General features: G+C 40.5%; 1 protein-coding gene across 2 annotated transcripts; it reads right to left on the bottom strand.

Moving 5' to 3' along the window:
* Nucleotides 1-1,564: 1,564 nt before the first annotated feature.
* On the bottom strand, nucleotides 1,565-7,671 carry LOC124008722 (E3 ubiquitin-protein ligase TRIM39-like). 2 transcript variants are annotated; one of them, XM_046320235.1, is made up of 8 exons: nucleotides 7,601-7,671; nucleotides 6,054-6,629; nucleotides 5,587-5,682; nucleotides 5,043-5,276; nucleotides 4,532-4,694; nucleotides 3,583-3,609; nucleotides 2,278-2,669; nucleotides 1,565-1,931 (listed from the first exon to the last, which is right to left on the bottom strand). In XM_046320235.1, the coding sequence occupies exons 2-8, from the start codon at nucleotides 6,618-6,620 to the stop codon at nucleotides 1,716-1,718; spliced, it is 1,695 nt and encodes a 564-aa protein (XP_046176191.1). In that variant the 5' UTR covers nucleotides 6,621-6,629; nucleotides 7,601-7,671; the 3' UTR covers nucleotides 1,565-1,715. The 2 variants fall into 2 exon arrangements, with proteins under 2 accessions (XP_046176191.1, XP_046176192.1); XM_046320236.1 differs by lacking the exon at nucleotides 5,587-5,682.
* Between the last annotated feature and the right edge of the window lie 16,856 nt (nucleotides 7,672-24,527).

Here is a 24,527-nt window from a genome sequence, read left to right as displayed (position 1 = left end):
TCCATAGACCTTATAGTCCGGGGTCTCATTGTGACACAGTTCAGAACACCATCCATAGACCTTATAGTCCGGGGTCTCATTGTGACACAGTTCAGAACACCATCCATAGACCTTATAGTCCGGTGTCTCATTGTAACAAGGCTCAGAACACCATCCATAGACCTTATAGTCCGGTGTCTAATTGCGACACAGTTCAGAACACCATCCATAGACCTTATAGTCCGGGGTCTCATTGTGACACAGTTCAGAACACCATCCATAGACCTTATAGTCCGGGGTCTCATTGTGACACAGTTCAGAACACCATCCATAGACCTTATAGTCCGGTGTCTCATTGTAACAAGGCTCAGAACACCATCCATAGACCTTATAGTCTGGTGTCTCATTGTGACACGGCTCAGAACACCATCCATAGACGTTATAGTCCGGTTTCTCATTGTGACACGGCTCAGAACACCATCCATAGACGCACAGCCTGTATCGGCAACTCCCCACAATTCTCAACCAACGCGATTCCGGTAAGGGAGTATTCATTTGAATATTTTGATATGGAGAAATTCCTTGAGCTGCAATGAGAATGAATAAACCAACAGTTCAATATTCTAGAACACTGCTGTGCGTACACATTCTGAACCAATGTTTAACCACATGAAAAGCTATTTTCACATTTGTAGACCCTGGTTTGATGCTGGGGATGAATAGGCCGAAGTGTCAATTGCCAGTTAGTACAAATGGAGGCGTGTCTGACAAGTGCATTTTAATTTAACACTTCCCAGTATATGTTTTAACAGCTTGTTTAAACACAGGATTTTGTTAGAATGTCATGGAACATTAATCACCTCAAGTCAAATAGTATATTCCAAAGTTGAAGGGTTTATTCATCACCTTGCCACCCTGGAAGTCACCCTCAGTTTCATCAGCAGCCTGTGCTAATGGAGGGCCCGCCGAGTGAGTTGGTAGGGGAGAGGTTTGGTATTCACCAATGGATTGCATCCCAATAAATCTCTTCTCATGAAGCGTGCACGTCACTCCCAGTAATGGATTTAACAGAAAAGGTGGAAACGCTCACACTGAACCAATGCTTTTAAATCCATGAGCTGGTGTGCAAGTGTACACAAATGTGGAGAAGTGGGCTGCAACATTCTGAATGGATAACCAATTGATTTGACTGGCAAGAGTCTATACAAAACATGTGCCCAGTTCTACACACTCGGACTGAAATAGGGCTTCAATTGCATAGTCCACGCATTCTCTCATTCTCAAAATCCACTGGAGGAGAAGGTCAGAGGAGCGGGACATGTTTTCATGCAATGGTTTAAGTGACGAGGGAGCAATTGATCTTTCCCGGGGCTCCGCAACTCCATTGAGGAGAGGACCAAGGTCCCTTCAGACCGCATCCAATGACATAAAATGTAGACATTAAGGACAGAGGAAGCAAAGTTTGAGAAGCTAGTCCCACTTTGACTCAATGGTAATTAAGGCGATGCCACTGTAGTAATATACAGTCCTGTTAGATGGGAGGGGGACAGCTGTACTTTTTCTACCTGAAAGAATGAGCTGGAGGTAAATAAAAATATATATTTTATTTTGTAAAACTTCACACAAAAGAAATTCAGAGAACAATAAGTCTACCTCTAAAACATTTTTTCAATTCACCATTTTCTAATGATTCTGACAAGAACTCTGCCCCAAAAGGATTGGACTGTCAATGAGCATCATCGTCCACATAGGGGGTTTGTTGCAGTGTGGGTTCTAACAATCATGGCATGATTGGAGTGTTTGAATGAAGGACAGAAGTAGTCAGGGCTGAAGACAGGGAAGAGTCTTTCATTGGTTGGCACGTGTTGGTACGTGTAGAGGTGATCACCGAGATGAATGTCGTAGAATGACACAAGTCGCTTCCGCCCGTCAAAGTACACACCCACATGTGCCTGTAACGTGTAATGAAGCTCATGAATAAAAAGTTAAAGTAGATGAGAAAAATTGCCCCTCTGATATTTAGTACATTTGACTTGAAATTAAAGATAAGCAAAACCACCACTTCAATAATGTCAAATATCTAGACTTGACAAAAGGCTAGCTACAAAGACATGAATGAAGCCAACTAAAATGAACTATTTCGCCAGGACAAATATCTCACCGGGATTTCACCCCCTATTGGCAACAAGACGTTTAAAGGAAAGTTATTAATTTTATATAGCTTAAAACACCAATCATAGAAAATGTACTAGACTAGAGCGCCCTTTGTGCCCTGTATTCAACTATTCTTCTACATACCTTTCTCATTTGTGTTACGATGGCCATAGGGTTGTTGGCAGGGTTGGTGGTAGCGGTTGGCCAAAGCCTCCCCTCACGGTGTACCAGGACCCAGAACCCATTCCCAGGGGTGACACTCACCCCTTGAGAAGTCATGGAGGACTCAGTTGCCACACCTATAAACCACACATCAGATCCATTTCCAACCCAGTCCTCCACCTCAACCTCCCAGTAGGCTCGATGGCTGCTGAACCACTGGGTGGCGAGGACACACGGCACCTGGGTGAAGCGCTGGGTCGACATGGGGAACGTCCTAGCAATCTTGCTCCGGTCCACCCGAATCTCACAACCATGGGACCCCCTTCTGAACAGGAGCGATGGGTGGGCTGTGCTGGGGTCAGGAGTCACCTCAACTGAGGAGGAGAAGGGATAGGGGAAAACTACAATCAAATGTTGAATTCATTTTTCAAAGTTGAGCATATAGGGATATCAACACCAGGAACTAAATACACTGCACAAAAAAATTAACACTTAAACAACACAATGTAACTCCAATGTGACAGACATGACAGTCTGGAGACGCCGTGGGGAATGTTCTGCTGCCTGCAACATCCTCCAGCATGACCGGTTTGGCAGTGGGTCAGTCATGGTGTGGGGTGGCATTTCTTTGGGGGGGGGGGGGGGGCGCACAGCCCTCCATGTGCTCGCCAGAGGTAGCCGGACTGCCAATTAGGTACAGAGATGAGATCCTCAGACCCCTTGTGAGACCATATGCTGGTGCGGTTGGCCCTGGGTTCCTCCTAATGCAAGACAATGCTAGACCTCATGTGGCTGGAGTGTCTCAGCAGTTCCTGCAAGAGGAAGGCATTGATGCTATGGACTGGCCCGCCCGTTCCCCAGACCTAAATCCAATTGAGCACATCATGTCTCGCTCCCTCCACCAACACCACGTTGCACCACAGACTGTCCAGGAGTTGGCAGATGCTTTAGTTCAGGTCTGGGAGGAGATCCCGCAGGAGACCATCCACCACCTCATCTACTGAGCCTCATTTTGACTGGTTTTAAGGACATTACAGCAAAGTCAGTTTTCCACTTCAATTTTGAGTGCGACTCCAAATCCAGACCTCCATGGGTTGATCCATTTGAGTTCCATTGGTAATTTGTGTGATTGGTGTCAGCACATTCAACCATGTAAAGAAAAAAGTATTTAATAAGAATATTTCATTCATTCAGCTCTAGGATGTGTTATTTTAGTGTTCCCTTTATGTTTTGAGCAGTGTATAATACACAACATGGAGGCAGACTCAGGAATACACATTAGCTCACCTGTGAACTCTTTAACCAAGGTAATCTCTGAGGGATAAACAGAAGGTAACAATTAGAAAACGCAATTGCAAATGTTTAATGTTGCACATCTGGCCCATGCAAGTCTCATGTAAGTCGCTCTGGATAAGAGAGTCTGCTAAATGACTTAAATGTAAATGTAATGTAGTCAAAACTATGAATGCTTATCTAGAACCAGAGGTGTATCCTACTAATCAGGTTTGAAGAATTGTGAGGTGGCTTAGGTCAGGTCTGAGTGCAACCCGGGATAACCAGTCAGGTAAATGTTTAAGGCAACAAATCCTTCAGAACCAACCTGCTCCTGGGCAGGGTAACTACTCTGATTTAAGTGTCAGAGTTGAGGACCAGTGAATTAATTCAGATTCCCCCCCCCCCCCTATTGCAAAGATATCATAATCTCCTTCAACTGAGGAAGAATCAAAAATGTGTTAATCAAATCTTCATTAAAATACATCATTTAGTAATGACCAAATGCATTTTTTACTTTTGTACGGCTCAATATAATTACATCAATAGGTGTGGGGAAAGAGGTCCTCATGCCTTCAGAATAGCCTCAATTCATTGGGACATGAAATTGACAAAAAGTCAATAACCATCCCATAGGGATGCTGGCTCATGTTGACTCCAATGGTTCCCACAGTCCTCAAGTTGGCTGGATGTCCTTTGGGTGGAGGACTATTATTGATACACATTCCGGTGCATGTAGCACCTACCATACCCTGTTCGAAGGCACTTAAATATTTTGTCTTGTCCATTCATTCTGAACAGCACACAAGCCATGTTTCAATTGTCATCTACAATGACTGAAGGGATTGTAACAAGTGACATCAAGAAGTCATTCCTTTCACTTGGTCAGTATCAAGGAATGAGCAGGTGTTCTTAATGTTTAGGATTCTGTGTATAATCTGACTATGGCTGTGTCCACACAGACCTGAGCCAGCACTGCCATTTGTAGTGAAGCATCCCATCTTGGGTAGTTTGGCCATGTTTTGCATGAAATGCTCCGCAAGGTTCCCAAGTAGATCTGTGGGGATGTTGACGCTGCATGGTCCTCTGATGCCATCTGGAGGAGCAGGAGGGAGAGAGGCAAGATTCTAAAAGGAGAGAGCAAGAATGAATGGAGTTAAACAAATGCATCATACACGCATGTTGATCCACCTACAACGATGACCGAGTTGGATGAAAGACGTGTGCAAAATCTACAGCGTATTAGATTGGTGTAAGCATTGGCTGGAAGAAGTCTCCAGAAGTTTCCACCAGTTGCATCCATGACCGGGACTGTAAGACAGGCTATATTTCTGAAGATTCTAAACCATGATTCCTCACAGGGTAAATTGATTGAGCTACAAAAAACATTTAGTCATTTATGCTATAAAAGGATTTGCAGATCAGTCAATCAACTCTCAAGTTAGCCGCAAAGTCAAACACACCCAATAACTCACATTAAGAAGCTCAAAGGAGTCTGAGGAGCCAATCACTCGCTCCAATGCAAAAACTCTGCTCATCAGAGCTGTAATGTCTTCTTCAAGCGCACAATTCCAATGGGAAGCGGTCCTCTCCAGCTCGTCCACTCTCCTCGAGGCCTCAGTGTTGTAGCGATCGTAGAGCATACTCACCTTGCTGACCAGGGCTAGGTGGAAGGCATTCACAAACTTGATTTGCCTTGCTGCTTTATTCTACAAGTAGATTAAACAGAAGTGAGGATTCATGGGATTTGATACCTTCTGGAAATTGCAGATAGAAATGCAATAAATTGCACAGACGCAAATTCTTCACATTTTCTGTTCTACATTATACATTTCTAAACATTCTGCAGCATTCCACCCCACCGCCAAAGAGGTCAAAGAGCGGTCTTCAAGCCATGGTCATTTTCAGTAGCAGAACAATGTAAGACCCATGGGAAGTTGGAATGAATTACTTTCGAATTCTATGGCGAAAGATTGCAAAATTACAACAGCGTAACATAGCCAATTCAAATGAAGTCACCTCACAGAGTAGGACTGAAGAGTTTAATTTCTCTGCCTCAATCCGAGTGGCCTTCAGCTTCTCCTTGACCACAGTCTTGGCTTTAGCCAGCTGAGCCTGAAGTTGAGACCATAGGTGTTAGCATTCGTGCCGGAACAAAAAGCTGCACATGGTATGGTGCCCAATAATTATTTTTAATGCACCAAATGAAAGAAAAACCAATGAAGAGAGCCAAAACAGGGTGGGACAACTACCCAAACTATTCCAATTGGTAAACAATGTTCTGTTACAAATTTGTTATAGTGTGTCATACGGAATACAGCTCAGAACCAAGGATAACGCAAAATATAACACAACGGAAAACAAAAACAAGCATTTATTGGACAAGTTCAGGTAGTCCCTCCTGGTTTAAGTCAGTTTGCTTCCATTTGGTGACTAATGAATACAACCTTGGATTGATGAACAGTTGCTCCAAAACTCATTCTTACCTTTTGAAGCAAGAACTCTACCCGCATAGTCACAACCAGGTGGGCCGGCGCCTGGTGAGAGTCACACGCCACACACAACATGGTCTTGTCAAAGCAGCAGTAAAGCTCCAGGAGCCTGTTGTGGGTCGGACACATCCTTTCCTCCAGGTTAGCTAGCGGTCTGACGAGCTGGTGCCTGGAAAACCGGGCATTGTGGACCCTTGCATGCTCCAGGCAGTACGACGACACACACACCAGGCAGGTCTTGACAGCCTTGGACATCCTGTCTCCGATGCATATGTCACAGGAGACCTCTCCCGGAGCCAACGACTGGGCGACGACCTCGTCCCCTCCACTTGCCCCCTTGAAGCTTTCCACAAGGTCTCTCATGACCATGTTGACCTGGATGTTGGGGGCTGGTGTGAAGCTAGTCTTGCACAGAGCACAGATCGCAGTGTCTCTCGTGTGCCAATAGGCCTCGAGACAAGGCTTGCAAAAGGTGTGTCCACACGGGATTGTGGCTGGGTCGATGAAAACACCAAGACAGATGCAGCACAGGAACTGGTCCTCTGAAATTGACAAGGCCATCTCTTCAAGCTGTGGGCAAAGGGTTAGAAAACATTGCAATCCCTTTAAGTTTCAAATGAATTAGTCTGTCATTTCATAGTGGCACAGACACACCATTATATAAAGTGACTAGCCTGTAAAAAAAAAAAAACATTTAAATATTAACATTATGACCAAAAGTCACATTTGAGAACACCAAAATCTTTTAATAATATTTGAGCACAGAGTAAAAATAGATCCCTCAAATAATGTGGGTGCTACCAATAATATGCATATCCTTGCTTCAGAGCCTGAGCTACAGGCAGTTAGATTTGGGTATGTAATTTTAGGTGAAAATTGAAAGGGGGTAATTCTTAAGAGGTTAAACAAACAGACATTTGTTAGTGATCCCAAACTTTTGAATGGTAGTGTATATTTTATTGGCAACCATTGCTTTTAGATCTTTAAACGATTGTTGCAATAAATGGTTAAACTGCTCCAAAAATAAGTGTAATCAACCTTGCACACACAGCATTGTAGGCGACAACAGATTCACTCGTTGTGCTGCTCTCATAACAAAGTGAATTTACCACACACACACACTTGAACAGCCCGCCAATTATTTAGTACCAATAGGAAACGTGTCACTCATCCTGATCTCCCACATGCTTTCACCAACAAAAGGAAATTCTCTTGACAACTGCATTTTCAGTAGTTAAATGCAGCAACAAAAACATGAAACCCATATATTTTTAAGACTAAGTTGTTCACAAGCATGATAGCTGTACCTCATGTTTTACACAACATCTTGGCCATTAGCCAATCAGCGTTTCTCAACGAGTAAGAAGCATGTGAATGCATCCATCTGGTATGCAAGACTTCACAAATGGTAAATTCCCACATAGTTCCAAACACAACATTTGACTAAAAGGCCTTAAGAATTCCACATGGGGATGGTAAAGCATAGTTCACATTTGACAAACCTTTGTTAGTCTTGTCAAAAGTATTCCTTTGAAACTCACCTTTCTGTGTCTGCAGCGCAACAACCAAACAGAATTATTTTTCTTCTGGGGGGGGGGAGTGATCTAATGAGTTTCCTTGGTTTCAGGTTGCATTTTGTACTGTAAGCTCCTCCCTCTTTCATGAAGCAATAAATCAGTGGAACTGCCATTATGATTCCCATACCCACATCTGTGCTCAACAACTATTGGTTTAACCCTGCAGTACACAGATTGAAAACATTGTAATGCTTTTGGTACTTTGAAGACAACTGGGAACTCGGTTAAAAACTAAGTAAAAACATGACTTCTGTGATTTTCAGATCAGAAAGTCGGATCTTGAGAAAGAGGCCAGGGTTCCCAACTTGTAATTCCAAATTGGATGACCATTCAAAACTATTTTTCCCAGTTGGAGATTCTTCCCTGTTTATTTCAGAGTTGTCTGGAACGCACTGAAATTGACTGAATTTTTCTAAATCCCCAAAGTCCGATGAACTTGTTCTATGCAAACATGAAAGCAGGGACCCGGTCCTGCTGGTTCATTCTCTACAACATCCGCAGAGTACAACCATACCTCACAGAGGAAGCGGTGCAGGTCGTAATCCAGGCACTTGTCCTGTCCCGTCTGGACTACTGCAACTCACTATTGGCTGGGCTCCCCGCTTGTGCCATCAAACCCCTGCAACTTATCCAGAACACTGCAGCCACTTGATTTTCAACCTTCCCAAGTTCTCTCATGTCACCTCGCTCTTCCACACACTCCACTGGCTTCCAGTCCACGCTTGCATCCACTACAAGACCATGGTGCTTACCTACGGCGCAGCAAGAGGAACTTGCCCCTCTCTACCTTCAGGCCATGCTCAAACCCTATACCCCAACCTGAGCACTCCGTTCTGCCACCTCAGCTCTCTTGGCCCTCCCATCCCAAGCTCTTCTTTGTCCTGGCACCTCAATGGTGGTCCTGAAACTGTCCTTAATCCAATCATTTAACATTTGTTTTAATCCTTTATTTAGCATGTACCACCCTTATCTTTCCACCGAGTCTAACGTTTCACTGGTTTCTTTTTTTCATAACCACCATGTTCATGAACTAAAAAAAAATTAAGTTCATTTTTAGCTTTGGTAACCCCTATGCTAATTCCTCGTGACCCCTCCACCCTTTTGTCCGTTCTAGGAATCTATTTCAGAATAAGACATAACATGTAAATATTTTTCAGAATAAATGACAAAATGTCTCATGATATTAAATCCCCCAAGGTTTTCTGAGTTGCCAGGAGTGTTTGTGTCACGCCCTTACCTTAGAGATCTTTTTTATGTCTCTATTTTGGTTTGGTCAGGGTGTGCGTTGGGGTGGGCATTCTATGTTTTGTGTTCTATGTTTTCTATTTCTGTGTGTTTGGGCGGGTGTGGTTCACAATCAGAGGCAGCTGTCTATCGTTGTCTCTGATTGAGAACCATACTTAGTTAGCCTTTTCCCCACCTGTGTTTTGTGGGTAGTTATTTTCTGTTTTTGTGTGTTTGCACAAGATAGAACTGTTTTGTTTTTCCACTTTGTTATTTTTTGTTCTAGTGTTCAGGTTGATTAAAAATCATGAAAAACTTACCACGCTGCACCTTGGTCCTCTTTTTCAAACAGCTGTGACAGTTTGGCCAGAATTTAAGTTAGTTACCTCTTTAGAATCCATCTCCCTGGCATTTCACCTAGATTCTTGAACCCAAAATATTTTTTCCTGTGGCAAATTTAGCCAATTTCTCATAAGGAATTTGTGACATTTGATCCCTGGCATCTATTAAAAAGTTATGTAAAACGTGGTTTCCTACGTCTTCATTCACATAGAAACTGTCATCTATATGAACCATTATCGATCGAACCAAAGCCATACACCGCTGTGTGTAATTTTCTTGTCCCACTACTTTCAGAAGGATTTGTTGCTGCTCTTTTGAAAGAGAGGCAAACGCTTTACATGGCAACATTTCCTCCGAATGCAGCAGGCTCCATTCCCACTCTACACTCAAACTTCCAATGCCCAACGGCCCCACATCTAAAACAGGGATCTCACCCCATATGCTTTGATGTTTTTCTCTACGTTTCTTTCTCTTACCTTGGCCATTGAAACTATAGTTAGTGACTTCCCCTGTGGCCGCATTAACCTCTCGCACATCTGCCAAGTGAGTGTAGTTATTTTAGACAATCAAAGCCTCCTGCTCTATTTCATCCACTACCCCCGCAATTGTCATTTTGATCACAGGTTTCAAACCTGCCTTCAAAGCTAAAGTATAAATTCTATCAATGTACTCATGCAAAGGAGTACATCTACTAATTTAGTTTTTATCGGTTATGCTCTTGTTGATAAAACACCGACATCAAAACACTTGTATATTGAGCTTGCTTGATGTCATTGTGCCATACCACAACAGATTCTCAGTTATTTTAACAATATTTTTCCCATATTTGAGCCGAATTGGTAGAATGCTTGTGCTCTTCTTTCAGCACCTCCATGTCTTTAACTTCTTAAGTCCTCTAGCTCTGCTTTACAGGGAGAATCAGGACCGCCTGTCACCATATCAATAGTTATTATTCCCGAACCTCTCCAATCGGTGTCTACTGTGTTTAGATTTCTTCACTCCTGTCTCTAATAAAACCTTCTATTAACTGTTTATGATGAGTATTTTGTTGAATGTGGCTATGCAAAATCACTTGATGTTTTTGGAACTAGTGCATCTAACGCGCCAATGTAAACTCTGATTTTTTAAACATAAATATTAACTTTATCAAATAAAACATTCATGTATTGTGTAACATGAAGTCCTATGAGTGTCATCTGGTGAATATAATTCAAGGTTAGTGATTAATTTAATCTTTATTCCTGTTTGTTGTGAAGGCTATATTTTGCTGGAAAATGGCTGTGCTTATTGTGGTTTGGTGGAGACCTTACAATCATTTGTAATGCTTTCGCTGAAAAGTTTATTTGAAGTCAGACACTTTGATGGGATTAACAACGACACTTTGATGGGATTAACAACGAAAATAGATTTAAAATGATATAAGACGTATGTTTTAGGAATTGAATTATGAGATTTCTGTGGTTTGAATTTTGGCGCCCTCTATTTTCACTGTTAGTTGTCATATCGATCCTGGTATCGGGATTGCAGCCATAACAGGTTAATCATGTAACTGTAATTAACTAGGAAGTCGGGGCACCAAGGAAAATATTTTGATTACAAAGTTATAATTTCCCAATATACCCTTTCAGATATTTTCATATCTGATCAATAGTCTTCTGATTAATTAATTATTTACTTTATCTCACATTAGTCTCATTCCAAACGTCATAAATTGTTGGTTATCTGCACGAACCCAATCTTCACTATGAGTCATCCATACATCAATTGTCTTAAATAATTTATATTTACTAAGTAATTCACAGAAATTCATAAACAAACAAAGTAAATATGGTTACAAGAAATGATAGGAGAATATGCCCTAGTGGGCTAAACCGGCATGGTGGCTTGTTAGACAAAAGGGAAGTGGGGTTCGACTAAGAAGTCACTAATATAATAATAATAATAATAATATATGCCATTCAGCAGACGCTTTTATCCAAAGCGACTTACAGTCATGTGTGCATACATTCTACGTATGGGTGGTCCCGGGAATCGAACCCACTACCCTGGCGTTACAAGCGCCATGCTCTACCAACTGAGTTAATAATTATAACAGTTGAAATGCTAATCCTTTACACATGAACGCTCACTCATTCGGAAACAATTGCAATCAATATATATATATATATTTACGCTCAGTGTGTCATCTTGATTGCTGTTGAAAAGTTTGTTTATTTTGTAGAATTGTCTGTCTCTCTTTCTCTCTATCGTGGTTATAGTGGATAGTTCAGAGCAACATTCATTCATGTTGTTGTAGAATGGATGTTTTCAGCGGTTGTCGTTCTTCGCGTTCAATGATACCGAATTCCTAGCTGCAGACTAGTAATTAATATTAAAGACTTGTTCTTATTCTGTCGGTATCGATAGTCTAAGAGTTTAACCACGTATGGTTAAAAGATTCAGTAATGGTCTGCAACCTTTGTCCTCCCGTGATTGAGAGAAACATGGTCTACTGAGAATTTCGCAAAGTTGGGTTTTATTCGGAATTGCAGAAAAGGGGCTGTCTCGGGATGCCTGATCCTAACTGGGCTCATGGGTGGTCCTCTGATTTAGTTAAACTCAAAGGGAATTGGAGTTTCCTTCATTAAACAGTCCAAAATCACATTACACAATTTTACAAACAGTATCATCCTCACTCATTCATCTTAGACAACAATTAGATATAAACCTCATATGAGGCTATTATATAAACAGCGTTAAGGTAATGTGGCCGCACCAACTCCCATGAGCTTCCCCAAGTTGTAACAAACGGACCAGTTCGTAGCTGGATTCTTCACCGATCTTTTATACCTTCTCCGGAACATAAATGTTGTTCGGACCTCAAGTTGGATAAGAGCGTCTGCTAAATGACTTAAATGTTAAATGTTCTGTGAGGTGGAAGACATTCCTTTGTTCTCTATGAAACTTCACTATCTCTATACTGTGTGGCCATGAGGCAGGGTCTTCCCTAGGAATTTACGACCTCACTCTGAACACAGCAGTCTGGTTGTAGAAGCAGAGAGCGGGGGATGGTGCTCGCTGTACCCAAAGAGGGCAACGTCATGACATACCCCCCCTGGTGGTTTGGATCTTGTTTGTTTGTCCCCACTTCCCTTTTGTCTAACAAGCCACCATGCCGGTTTAGCCCACTAGGGCACATTCTCCTATCATTTCTTGTAACCATATTTACTTTGTTTGTTTATGCACTTCTGTGAATTACTTAGTAAATATATAAGTTACAAATCAACATATAATCATGAACACGTGATGTCATGTTTGTAGATCATCTTTGCAGTCCCCTCTGCTGGTTGAACTTGGTAGGCTTCTCTGCAAGCGGAGCAGTCCACCACAAGGATGGCAGTTGATGTCCGGTTGGTGATCGCTGTTGCGGTCCCCTCTAGAGATGTACCTTGGTAGGTTCCCTGGAATCTGCAAAGTACCCCAAGGAGGGCCAGGGTATGTCCTGGTTTGTGATCGCTGTTCCGGATCCGTCGTCTGGTCGTCGTCCAGACTGGAAGATCTGGGCAGTAACTTAGGCAGATGTTAACAACGCACACACACTCATGAAATATATATAATTACATTCATTACCCAATGAGCGGCATTGTGGCACTAAGTGATGGTTGTACGGGGACTTTGCTTATGGCTCTATCACTTCCTAAGTGTCAAAGGAACTGAACCAAAAAGGAATGAAAGCATAAACAAAAGATATACAAAATATAGTTCTCACACAAATCTAATTGGACTGTATTCTATATACGTCCAATGTTCTGGCAAAATGACTATCATGGCATTGTCTCTAATGCCATGTCTAGGGTTTTCCTACTTGGTGTGTGGCTTAGGCACTATCCTAAGTTGATAACTATATGATAAGTTTACAGCTGTAAGGCACTAGTTTTTGGCAGTCTACAGGGATGACCTATGGACTTCTGGGAAGAAAACTGGTGAGTGCTGTAGAGTCAAAGGCCTAGAAGTAAATGTTCAACTTTACTAAGGCTGGTATTTTGCTTGGACCCTTAAGTGATCCTAGCATAAATCCTAGTTGGATTTTCCGTTGTGCATGTGAGTTTATGTTTCCACAAGCGTGCATGTCAAGGGAAGAAAACCAGATTACAACTTGATTACAACTTGTTCAGAATGAGTCTGACGTACATGTCTGACACATCTCATTGCTTGGTGTTGCCTATTTTACATTGGCAGCATTTTTGGGGCGTCCTGTACTTTTATATTCTTTAACCGGTTTGTGTAAAATGCCAGACAGGGTTAGACACAACAGTTTACTTTTTGTTGTTCAAACAGAAGAGTTGTACCTCCGATTTGCTTTGTTTAAATACTTCAGGCCACAAGCTTACCAGTTTTCAAAATGCCACCTGAAACCAATCAAAGAAATATCCACCCGCACAGTAGGTGGTGAAATGAACATTAATTTGTTGTTTGGCTTGTGCCTGCTGTAGCTAATGTAAGCTAACTAGCAAGCTGTGGTAATGTTGTTGCAAAGAGAGCTAGAATTGGTTTGTAAGCCCTTGTTGATACTAACCAGATGGCCACAACTAGATAACTAGCAATATTATAATTAAATCAATGTATTAACTCAAATGAAGTAGCCACCTGTTAGCAGTCAAGAGAAAGAGTAGTAACGTAAACTCACCCCATTCCATACAAATGTGCAAATTCAAGCGTTGATTGACATGCTAATGGCTCTATAGTATTGGAGAAAAGTTTTTTAAAAACGGACCCTCCGTTACATGATGACGTATCATGTCTTTACGTACAGCACATATAAAGCAACTATTTATGTCTTACAATCTCTCTCCACCAGGTGTAGCACTTCTCTCATCATTTAAAATCAAGAAATGGACAGTGACGGTGGTAAGGGGAGGATACCTAGTCATTTTTTTGCGTCATCATTGCATGCGATCATCATTATCAAAGCCACTGTTTACTTCTAAGATCATTTTAGCACCGCCCTAAAAACTTGATTCAAATTCGACACAAACCTTCAAATAGGTACACTACTCAAAAAATAAAGGGAACACTAAAATAACACATCCTAGATCTGAATGAATGAAATCCGGCTGATGTCTAGTGTAACACCAATGTTAAAAACCGATGTCAAAGCTAACGCACATACCTATTTAATGTAGGTACATAACATAATAAGATTGGAGTCTGTTTGAGTGTGTGGACAGGTGTCTTTTATACAGGTAACAAATTCAAACAGGTGCAGTTAATACAGGTAATGAGTGGATAACAGGAGGACTTCTCATACAATGTGATTTTCTGGATTTTTGTTTTAGATTCCGTCTCTCACAGTTGAAGTGTACCTATGATAAAAATTTACAGACCTCTACATGCTTTGTAAGTAGGGAAACCTGCAAAATCAGTGTATCAAATCAGCAGTGTATCAAATACTTGTTCTCCCCACTATATATATTTACCAAAACAATATGGGGGATTGGAAATAATGCAGACAATTACATTGATGGAAGAAACATTCTTTCCGCAATATTAAGCTGATCCACTCCTTAAAAAAAAAAAAAAAAAATCATATTTTTTTTTAAATAGTGGGATGTGCGGTTTGCCTTCAAAATAAAAGTATGTAAGACAGTGATGCAAATGAATACAAATAGTAGAATGCCATACTTTTATTTTGAAGGCTAACCGCAAAGTCCACTATTGTGGCTAACCCTTCACATAGATGGGTCCGACCACCGTTAATCAAATAAGAACGGTCAAATAAATGAGGGTTATTCTAGATGACACCTAGCTATAGAGTTAGAAACAGATTATGTTGTTTTATTTGACACGTCAGACAGTGTTATTTGACATGTATCTTTTTTGACATGCAAAGTCCCAAACAGCATTCCATAGAAATACTGGTTGAGAATGAAACGACTGAACAACGAAACAGCACAGCAAATAAGTGAAATAAATAGGTTTTGATTATGTTTTACTGGTATTGGGGACATACGTAAATGCCAACAAAATAACTTTTTGGTCAGTGTGGTGTGTGTGTGTGTGTAACCTTTATTTAATTAGGCAAGTCAGTTAAGAACAAATTATTATTTACAATGACGGCCCAGAACGCACTGGGCCAATTGTGCGCCACCTATATGGGACTCCCAATCACAGCCGGATGTGATAGACTGGATTCGAACCAGGGACTGTAGTGACGCCTCTTGCACTGAGACGCAGTGTCTTAGACCGCTGTGTCCGTGTTTGTGTGTGTGTAACTGTGCTAGAAAGCTTAAAATACCTCTACAATTCTAAATATCAGTTATCGGAATCGGTATCGGTTTCTTTTTGGCAAGGGAAATATCGTGTATATCGGGTATCGGCCAACATTGTCATATCTGTCATATCTAGTATTATCCAAAATTACATTTGAATTCTGTCAAAAAAATAAATGTTTTTCCTTTTACCATGTTTTTCCTTTTACCAAAAGCTATCGAAGGATCGTTCCATAAGGTTGTGTTTTAGAGAGTGATATTGGTTCTTTTAGGATATAATTCATTTTCTTCCATGTTGTTATAGTGTTCTTAACTATGAAATTGTTCATATTCTTAGCTTTATTCTTTTAAAAATAGACACATACAAATATTCTGGGGATGAGCATGCGCATCTTCAATATATACCCATTGTTCCTCTTTAGTGCATTTAACCATATGTCCAAAGTAAATGCCTTGGGTAGCGAGTTGATACAATTCCAAGTCTGGAAGGTTAAAACAACCCTCAGCCTTAGGAAGATGTAACACTTTCCTTTTTATTCTGTTCATTTTATTTGCCCATTGTTGGTTCCACTCAATATGTGCACTTGTAAATAATAACAATTTTAATCCAAATAAAGCTGTAGACAGAAGTCAAAGATCAAACAATAGACATACAACTGATGTCTCTCCTGTGTTCTGCCCCGAACAAAAGAAACACAGGATCTTATATACCCGAGACCTTATGGTGTGATCTCCTATGTCAAACCCTGCATGTGCAGCTAAAAGTTGTTCTTAACACAAGGTTTCTGAGAACCTGTCTCAGTGGCATGCAAATCTGCCTTTGTTTCAGAGAAAACAGACACCGTGTCTTGCTATCACCCTCAGTCCCTTTTCTCACAGATGCGGGGCTGCAGGTTATGGCAGAGAGCTAGACACAGACAGAGGCCTCAATATTCAGCTATACAGTGAGCATAAGTGCAATGGCACGTAAGCAAATTAATAACAATCAATGGTGGGGGTCAATTTTAATCCTTCACCATATACAGTGCATTCAGAAAGAATTCAGACACCTTCCCTTTTTCCACATTTTATTAAGTTAGTCTTATTCTAAAATGTATGAAATATTTGATTTTCCCATCAATCTGCACACGATACCCCATACTGACTAAGCACATTTAGCAAATGTATAAAAAAACAGAAAAACCTTATTTACATAAGTATTCAAACCTTTTGCTATGCTATTCGAAATTGAGCTCAGATGCATCCTGTTTCCATTGATCATTCTTGAGATGTTTTTAGAGCTTGGTTGGATTCTCTGGTCTGATGAAACAAAGATTGAACTCTTTGGCCTGAATGTCAAAAGTCACGTCTGGAGGAAACCTTGCACCATCCCTACGGTGAAGCATGGTGGAGGCAGCATCATGCTGTGGGGATGTTTTTCAGCAGCAAGGACTGGGAGACTTGTCAGGATCAAGGGAAAGATGAATGGCGTAAAGCACAGAGAGATCCTTGATGAAAACCTGCTCTAGAGTGCTCAGGACTCCAGACTGGGGAAAAGTTTCACCTTCCAACAGGACAATGACCTTAAGCACACAGCCAAGACAATGCATGAGTGGCTTCGGGACAAATGTCCTTGAGCGGCCCAGCCAGAACCCAGACTTGATCCCGATCTAACAACTGGAAAGACCTGAAAATGGCTGTGTAGCAACACTCCCTATCCAACCTGACAGAGCCTGAGAGGATCTGCAGAGAAGAATGGGAGAATATCCCCAAATACAGGTGTGCCAGGCTTGTAGCTTCATACCCAAGAAGACTCAAGGCAGTAATCGCTGCCAAAGGTACTTCAGCAAAGTACTGCATAAACAGTCTGAATACATATGTAAATGTGATTTAAAAATGTTTATATATTGAATGAATTTGCAAAAATGACAACCTGTTATTGCTTTGTCATTATGTGGCCTTGTGTGTTGATGGATTAAATTCTTGTTTTTCTCATCAATTTTAGAAGAAGCCTGTCATTTAACAAAATGTGGAAAAAGTCCAGGGGTCTGAATACTTTCGAATGCACTGTATATCAGGAGATCATCTGCAAATACATTTAGTTGATATTCATGCTTACCAATACTGATACCTGTTACATTTGGGTCCTGTGTAATTCTTTCTGCAAGTGTTTAAATTGCCAGTAACGGCTGTTGGAAGGAGAGGACCAAGGTGCAGGGTGGTACATGTCAATATTTATTAAATGAACACGAGAATATCAAAGAGAACAACTGAAACAGTTCTGGCTGGTGCAGACACACAGCAGAAAACAATCACCCACAACTCAAAATGGGAAAAACCTAAGTATGGTTCTCAATCAGAGACAACGATCGACAGCTGCCTCTGATTGGGAACCATACCAGGCCAAACACAGAAATGCAAACATAGAATTCAAAACATAGAATGCCCACCCCAACTCACACCCTGACCAAACTAAAACAGAGACATAAAAAAGGAACTAAGGTCAGGATGTGACAGTTTAATAATGTATTATTTGTGTATCAGTGGAGGCTGGTGGAAGGTGCTATAGGTGTACGGGGTCATTGTAATGGCTGGAATGGAATTCATGGAACGGTGTCAAATGTGCTTTCCATATGTTTGATTACAATGAGCCCATCCTCCTATCGCTCCTCCCACCAGCCTCCACTGTTGTGTATATTTTTTCTCGAGGACAGTTATACAATATTTGTATTACATGTTTATCATTTCAGCCGGAAAATTGAAAGCTTCTAAAGTTTTGAATAGGAATGGCCTTCCAAGATGGCCGGAAGCCTTTTCGGCTTCAACAACCATGATTGATAAATCAATATCTTGTTTATTGGTTTATCGTATTAATCTGAACCATGTTCTTGTATTTGTTTGTGAGTGTCTATTTTGATAAACCCTGTTTGATATGTATAAATACTGTTAAGACTTTGCCATTCTATTGCTTTTAAACTTTGTTATTATATTATTCGCACAATTTAATAAACTTATGGGTCTATAATAAGCAGGGGACACTCAAGATTATCCTGTTTTTATTATCACTTAAATAACTGTTTGATACATGGAACTAGGAAGTACTAAATTTAGTTACATGTGTGTTGTGATTTGTATAAATGGGGGGTTACTTTGTCCCTAAAAGTTTAACAGAATTCTATCTGTTCCTGGTGCTTTCCTCCATGCGAATGTTTTAACAGTTTCTTCCTGCGTGATCTATGTTTTTATTGATCATTTTTTGTCTGCTGTTATTGAGTCTTAGAAGGCTAAAGGATCCGTCCTACTGCTGTTTAATTCTGATTCAAATGTTTTCATAGAAGCTATTAAATGTGTAATTAATTGCATTGTTGTTTCTAACTACCGCTTTTGTATCTTTAACCTCTAAAATGATAACTGGTTTAGCATGTATGCGTTTTGTGATAGCTGCAAGATATTTACTAGGTTGATTTGCCGTTAAGTAGAATGTTGTATTTGTTTCTCTTCAAAAGCAAAATAGCGTATTTCTGCTTAAGTTCAGATATTTTATTTTATTCTTCTTCATCCAGTAAATTGTTGAGTGAAGTTTTGCATGTAGTCAATTCTTGAATACCTTTATTTAGTTTGAGGGAAAAAAGGAATAGTCCTTTGTAGTCGGGAATAGTAAACTCCAGGTGTCCTGTAAATTATTTGTAGAGATGAACATTTCCCAGCCTCTTTGGAGTCTCCCTAAATGTGATCTTATCAAACGTATGATTTAGGTCACCTGCTAAAATAATAGTTCCTTTCTAGATTTGATCTAATAAAGCTTGAATTATATCTAAAAACACCAGATTTACCCCCTGGTGGGATATACAATGAAATCAATATGTATTTTTCACCATGTAAGATACAATTCCACATTTAAAAATGGCTTTCATGGTCCACGTGCTGGGATATAAATTGTGTATTATTTTTTATCAGGATGCCTACACCTCTGCTGTTACTACACTAGGTGACAGCATAGGCCTCTCCAACCAAGATCCTCTTAAAATGTAAAATGTTTCTCTTGCAAGAAAACCTGCTGACAATCTCTTTCGGTGTTTGAGAACCATATGCGTTTTCCCCCCATCATGGAGCCCATGCATATTCCATGTGATAAGTCGGATTTTGTTGGTCTTTACTTAGAATCAAAGTTAACCTCATCTATTCCGTCTATCACCCCATTCATTTCATATGACGTGTGTTACTGCGTGGCTCAGTTAGCAAGCTAACGCTAGCTAGTTAACTAATGAACAGGTGCACATGATCACTCAACCTAACAAAAAAATCCCTCGAGCACAAAACTCCTTATCTAGATGTAAATATGTAAAGACTTGATTGCGAAAAAACATGTATTTTTCAGCTTTATTGTTTAGTTAGAACAATTCTGATTAAAAGGGGGTGGATTACACTGGTAAAAGGGTCCTCTTTGTCTTGTCTCTTCTGTATGCTCCCCCACATAGAGGTTCTCAGCCACTAACCAGCATTGCGATTCTACATGTAGAAACGGTTTGTCGGTACCAGCTCAGTACACAGCAGGAATGTATTTTGTTCTAGCAAGAGATGGAACGGCCTCCTACTGTGCTAAGTACCCATCTGCAGTGATATTTCTCGGTGTGTTAAGGAAGAGACCATCTGATATGGTCATAAAATCCTCATGCCAAAGTGGCAGTCTGTTTCTGCGATCATGCTAAATCATTGTCATGTTTGGCTTGACAATGACAGAAATGGAGTTGGCAAGAGTACAAACTGATCTGGGAACAGGCTAAGGAATCCTAGGGTATTGAAGAATTTTCATACCAAATGTATTGACTTTTTAAAATACTTTTTTTTACCTTTATTTAAGTAGGCAAGTCAGTTAAGAACAAATTCTTATTTTCAATGACGGCCTAGGAACAATGGGTTAGTTAACTGCCTGTTCAGGGGCAGAATGACAGATTTGTACTTTATCAGCTCAGGGATTTGAACTTGCAACCTTCCGGTTATTAGGCCAACGCTCTAACCACTAGGCTACCCTGCCGCCCCAATCGACTTCAATTGTTCTCTGGGCTTTGATTACCTTGCAAGAAATGTGGGTTTTGGGTCAAGATTCAAATGACATTGACCAACACACTATTCTATTTTCAGATATGGCTTCCTCTAGAAGTAGTCTGCTTGAGAGACAGAGCAATTGAACTGCCTGTCTAGATTTATTCATGAACCCAGTCACCACTCCCTGTGGCCACAACTTCTGAAAGAATTGTATCGAACGTTACTGGGATTCCAGTGATATACCCCAGTTCCCTATGTGTAAAGAGGAGTTCTTCAAAAGCTCCGGGTCAACACGTCATACAGAGAAGTAGTTGGTAATTTTAAGTCTTGAGTGTTAAGGATATGAAGCGCCCGGTCTTCGCTGGTCCTGGCGATATGGCCTGTGACCTCTGCTCTGGGAGGAAGCTCAAGTCCCTGAATTCCTGCCTGGTGTGTCTGACCTCTTTCTGTGAGATTCACCTGGAGCCTCACCATAGTGGCAACCCTGAAGAGACACACGCCAGTGGACCCTGTGAAGAACCTGGAGGACAGGAGGTGCAAGAAGCACAAGAGGCTCCGGGACATATTCTGTCAGAACGACCAGACGTGTCTGTGCCAGATGTGTGCTGAGAAGGACCACAAAAAATCACTTAATTTTAACTGTGGAAAAAGAGTCAGAAGTGAAGATGATCTTGTGGTAAAATACCCACAGCACTTTTCTAAAATCAAAAATTATATTTAAAAAAAAACTGTACATAGCAGACGAAAATGAATGAGCAAATATGGGGCATGAATAAGGTTAGAAAATTCCAGTAACTTTACCCCAAAATGCATAGGTTATCCAGATATCCAAGTTGCAGGACTCCCAGATTTCCTCTTGATTCCAAGAGTCATCCAATCGGGATTTCTAGAAAACCTGGGAATTTGTCAACCATTGATTATTAACAATTTTGTTTACGGTTGTTTCCCCAGGCCCAGGTCAAGCACACTTGAGGTAAATGTCCAGCAGATGCTCCAGGGCAGAGAGAAGAAGGTGAAGGAGATCAAACAATCAGTGGAGCTCAGCAGAGTGAGTTCTCACATAAGCATCCTGACTTGTATTGTTCTCCTCTATATGTGGGATCCACTTTAATATATTCTTATCCTGCTGATACATTATTCATGAGGTGTCATTTCTTGCCCCTATATAATCAAAGTATATTTACCTATTTGTTCTTTAACTTATTGTTGATCTGTCATTTGTGTTGTATTTTTCTTACCAGACGAGTGCCAATAAAAAGTTAATGGACAGTACCCAGATATCCAGTGATTTAATGAAGTCAATTTCCAAGGTCCATATTGAGCTCTATGATGTGATTGAGGAGAAGCAGAAAGCAGCAGAGACACAGGCTGAAGGGCTCGTCAAAGAGCTGGAGGAGGAAATCACTGATCTCCAGAAGAGAAGCGGTGCTCTGGAGCAGCTGTCACGCACCGAGGACCATGTCTACCTCATACAGGTACAAAACCATAAGCCGCTTTGTTCTAAGCATAGGTTTGGATATGTATTTCTCACCGGTCTTAGAAGTTGTTTGTGAGTCTGTGAAAACATATGTTTTTACAATATGTATTGTACACATCAAGCATATCATGAAAAAAACAGTATCTGGGCTTGGTGGAAAGGAGAATATATGCGATATAGGATTATCTCATGAAGGTTGTGAGAGAGTATTTGCTGAAAGTAAGCTTTTATAATAATTTATAAAGGATTATTTATGAAAATCTATTTTAAAGTCTTACCAAGTATTTTAATGTATGGGTTGGCAGTCTTTAAATTATATTTGTGAAATTGGATAAGAATCAATGTTTTCTTCCTCAGAGCTGAAAGAGATGCAACAATATGCAGGTGGGTGTGAATCATTGTGACTATTCACATTTTTGGCTCTAAACTTCTGACCCACTGGAATTGTGATACAGTGAAGTATAAGTGTAATAATCTGTCTGTAAACAATTGTTGGAAACATTACTTGTGTCATGCACACATTTAATGTCCTAACTTACTTGCCAAAACTATAGTTTGTTAAAACTTCTTTGTGATAGGAGGAAGTATTTTCACTTTTGGATGAATTCTGTGCCCATAGTGAACTGCCTCCTTGTTAGGGATTTTATGAATAATGACTAAACAATGTGTACATTTAAATAAACTATAACTAATTAAAATCTAGCCTGTTTTACAACATCTGATTAAAACCTGTTAGGGATAGTGAACTGCATCCTACTCTGTCCTAGATGCTAATATTTGCATAGTATTATTACTATTGGATAGGAAACAGTCTGAAGTTTCTAAAACTGTTTGAATTATGTCTGTGAGTATAACAGAACTCATATGGCAGGCAAAAACCTGAGAAGAAAATCCAAAAAGGAAGTGAGAATTCTGAGACTGGTCGATGTTCAATTCATCGCCTATTCAATCCCCTTTAAGATATGGATCTGCCCATCCTACGCCTTCCACTAGATGTCAACAGTCTGTAGAATGTGGAATGAAGCCGCTACTGTGATGCTGAGCCGGATGGGAGGTGGTCCAGTCATTGGTCTGGCAGAATGCCAGTTCCTGGTCACGCGCGTTCCTAATGATTTCGTCTTGCTTTTCATAACTTCTAGAGACACAAAGGAATTCTCCGGTTGGAACGTTATTGGATAGTTATGATAACATCCTGAAGATTGATTCTCTATTTAGTTAGACCAGTTTATTCGACCTGTTATATAACTTTTTGAAGTTTGTCTGAGTTCGCCTGCATCTGCGCGAGCGTTTGGACATGTGCACTAAACATGCTAGCAAAAGTAGCTACTTAGACATAAGTAATAGACATTATCGAACAAAACAACGATTTATTGTGAAACTATGATTCCTGTGAGTGCATTCTGATGAAGATCATCAAAGGTAAGGGAATATTTATGATGTCATTTCGTATTTCTGTTGACTCCAACATGGCGGAGAAATGTTATATCTGATTGCCGTCTCAGATTATTGCATGGTGTGCTTTTTCCGCAAAGTTTTTTTTAGATCTGACACAGCGGTTGCATTAAGAACAAGTATATCTTTAATTCTATGTTAAACATGTATCTTTCATCAACGTTATTTCTGTTATTTGACGTGGCTCTCTGCACTTTCTCCGGATATTTGAGGCATTTCTGAACATGGCGCCAATGTAAACCGAGATTTGTGGATATAAATATGCACATTATCGAACAAAACATAAATGTATTGTGTAACATTAAGTCCTATGAGTGTCATCTGATGAAGATTATCAAAGGTTAGTGATTAATTTTATCTCCATTTCTGCTTTTTGTGACTCCTCTCTTTGGCTGGGAAAATTGTGTTTTTCTGTGGCTATGTACTGAGCTAACATAAGCGTTTGATGTGCTTTCGCTGTAAATCCTTTTTGAAATCAGACTTGTTGGCTGGATTCACAACATGTGTAGCTTTAATTGTGTCTTTCATGTGTGATTTCATGAAAGATTGATTTTTATAGTAATATATTTGAATTTGGCGTGGTACATTTCTTCTGGCTTTTGGCCAAGTGGGACGCTACCATCCCACATATCCCAGAGAAGTTTAACATAAAATTTGTGGAGTGGTTGAAAAACGAGGTTTAATGATTCCAACCTAAGTGCATGTAAACTTCTGACTTCAACTGTATATAGTGTACCGTAAAAGTATGTTTTATCATGTCCAGTGTCAATAATGGCTTCCATTGTTTCTAAGTAGTCATCTGGGCCGGACTTGGACCCCCGCGGCTGGTGGCTGCCTTGCTCAATGGCACATAGACAGATTTTTCACCTAGTCATATCGTAGATTTGAACCAACAACCTTTTGATGACTAGTCCAACATTCTTAAATGCTAGGCCACCTGCCACCCCCGGAGGAATCATAGAATTCCATCCAGATCAGCAGGATGGATCAGCCAACACATTATACCAGAAGATAAAGCAAAACACATGTTTCCCCCCAAAAAATCTAATTGGGCGGGGCCACTCAGGTCTACTTATTTTCCCCGTTGAGGCGAGCAGGGAGGGGACACTAAGTAGCCCAGAGT

The sequence above is a fragment of the Oncorhynchus gorbuscha genome, linkage group LG21 (assembly GCF_021184085.1).
Source record: "Oncorhynchus gorbuscha isolate QuinsamMale2020 ecotype Even-year linkage group LG21, OgorEven_v1.0, whole genome shotgun sequence".
In the NCBI taxonomy this organism is placed as follows: domain Eukaryota; kingdom Metazoa; phylum Chordata; class Actinopteri; order Salmoniformes; family Salmonidae; genus Oncorhynchus; species Oncorhynchus gorbuscha.
The sequence above is the reverse complement of the archived record's forward strand: the minus strand, read 5'-3'. Positions and strand labels throughout refer to the sequence as shown.